Raw genomic sequence first — 2,184 nt, 5'->3', positions numbered from 1 at the left:
GGTTCCTATAGCAGGGCCAAACATGTCTACTTTTGTTTTCTACTGCAGGGCCAAACAAGGTTAAGGGGATGGAAAGGGCTAGATTGGTTTTAACAAGAAGGACAAACCAAGTTAGTTTGGTTCCTTCCACATTGCCTTAAAGGTTAGCATTTATCATTCCATGGACTAAAATAACAAAAATCTGATTATTTCAGTGGAAATCTAGTAATTTACTCTAGAGCTGCAAAGATGAATCGATTAGTTGTCAACTATTAAAATAATCGTCAACTATTTTGACTATCGATTTATCGGTTTGAGTTGATTTTTTAATGTAAAAGCAGTCAAACTGTTCTCTCCTCCTGAATATATTTGAGTTGTGGACGAGACAAGAAATTTGAGGACATCATGTTGAGCTTTGGGAATCATAATCATAACTAGTCATTTTGTCGACCTCTGTGCCCGGCTCACAGTCACCTTTTCTCGGCTAAATGTAACCGTAAAGATCGCTAAACTTAACTGTCATTTGATCGGCCGGCAGTCGCCTATTTTGTAAGACGAGACTTATTAAATTGTTGTGCGTAAGAGCCCATTTATGACGAATGCATTCCACACACACATACATAGGTTACTACAACACATGTCTTGTATTTAAAAGTGATTTGGACTTGTTCTTGCATGTAAATATCTTTTTGTGAGTCTGTACAATGTGTGTGTGAGTCTCAGCCAAAACAGAAAGATGATGGATACGAGAGATTTAAGATGGCGAGATAAAGAAAAGATTTGTGGAAATTGGATGTGTGTGTGTGTGTGTGTGTGTGTGTGTGTGTGTGTGTGTGTGTGTGTGTGTGTGTGTGTGTGTGTGTGTGTGTGTGTGTGTGGCAGCAGTGTTTGGGACTTGGCAGGATAGAGGGATGATAATAAGGATGGATTGTGGGAACGGAGGGAGAGTTTTTCTGCCAGTTCTAAGAGTCTGCAGCTCTTGGAGTCAGTTCGGTGTCACACTGTGACTCCACTGTACAGGAACTACAGCAGGCGGGGTAATCAGTGTAGTGCTAAATGTATCCCATTGCTCCCAGCATGCACTCTGGCTCTGGATCAGAGTTGTACTGACACTGTGTGGGAGAGTTATGACCTGTTGAGGCTGTTTTCTATCTGTGGCTGTCAGTGTGCTTGGAACAGTAATCCTGCAGGTCCTGTAAGACCCAGCGTGAAGAGGTGCAGACACAGGATGTATTTACTGCAATTATAAAACTTTAATCATACTCGAAACAAGACATCATTAAGGAATGACATTGAGTCAGCCACAAAGACAAAGAAAACAGCACAGAAATGGATGCCACACCACCATAAGAACATCAAAAGACACTAAAAGTTTCAGAATTGGGGGAAAAAATCTGTACAACCAGGATGCAAAAGAAATAAAACTAAAGCAATTACTCCTATTTTCCAGCTGTTTTATCTATTTATTGAGAATGTGTTACTTTATGTGCATATGTGTATCCGTGTGTATGTGTATGTATTTATATATGTATATATATGTGTATATATATTTGTATCTTCTTATTCTGTATGCGTATGTATGTATGTATATACGTGCGTACGCTCCTGCAGCAGTAGCAGCTGCTAGCCTTGTCTGGACACATGGATGTTTCCCATTGATAAAATTAAATACGATGTTAAACATAACCATATACTGATCTGCTCACAGCAAAGACGCTTACGTCTTTATACACCAGAAACATGTCTGACTTGGCGCCACGTCAAACATGTTTCTGGTGTATAAAGAGGTAGAAAACACCACACAAAACACGACATGCAACAGAAACGCCACGCTCACACCATGCCGGCAGTGTGTAACCGGCCTTACTCAAACTTCCGAGTCCGATTTCATGGATCCTCAAGTCCGAGTCAAAGTCCAATTCATCCCTGCACGAGTCCAAGTTGAGTCACACGAGTCCAGAGGACAGCGACTCGAGTCGGACTCGGGTATTCCACCGCCGGTTGAGAAGAAACCATGAATGAACGTGGTGTCACACCTGTGTGTCTCTAGCGTGTGAAACTGTCTCTGACTCGTCTGTCTCTGACTCGTCTGTCTGTGTCTCCTCAGCGACCTCCTCGAGGATTTAGAGAGGAGTCCTCACGCTGCAGCCATCGCCGAGTGCTTCGTAGAGAGGGTGAGTGTGCGTGTGTGTGTGTGTGTGTGTG

The 2,184-nt window shown here is 42.4% G+C and overlaps 1 protein-coding gene across 1 annotated transcript in view; it reads left to right on the top strand.

Moving 5' to 3' along the window:
- Positions 1–1,868: 1,868 nt before the first annotated feature.
- Positions 1,869–2,184, top strand: part of plekhg2 (pleckstrin homology domain containing, family G (with RhoGef domain) member 2) — a 52,845-nt gene continuing 52,529 nt past the window's right edge. The window contains exons 1-2 of the mRNA XM_028574036.1: positions 1,869–1,954; positions 2,087–2,153. Coding sequence (XP_028429837.1) covers positions 1,869–1,954; positions 2,087–2,153 — 153 coding nt within the window. The remainder of the gene's footprint in view (positions 1,955–2,086; positions 2,154–2,184) is intronic.

Source organism: Perca flavescens, chromosome 3, assembly GCF_004354835.1.
Source record: "Perca flavescens isolate YP-PL-M2 chromosome 3, PFLA_1.0, whole genome shotgun sequence".
NCBI classification, from domain to species: Eukaryota; Metazoa; Chordata; class Actinopteri; order Perciformes; family Percidae; genus Perca; species Perca flavescens.
This window is presented reverse-complemented; position numbering and strand designations above follow the sequence as displayed.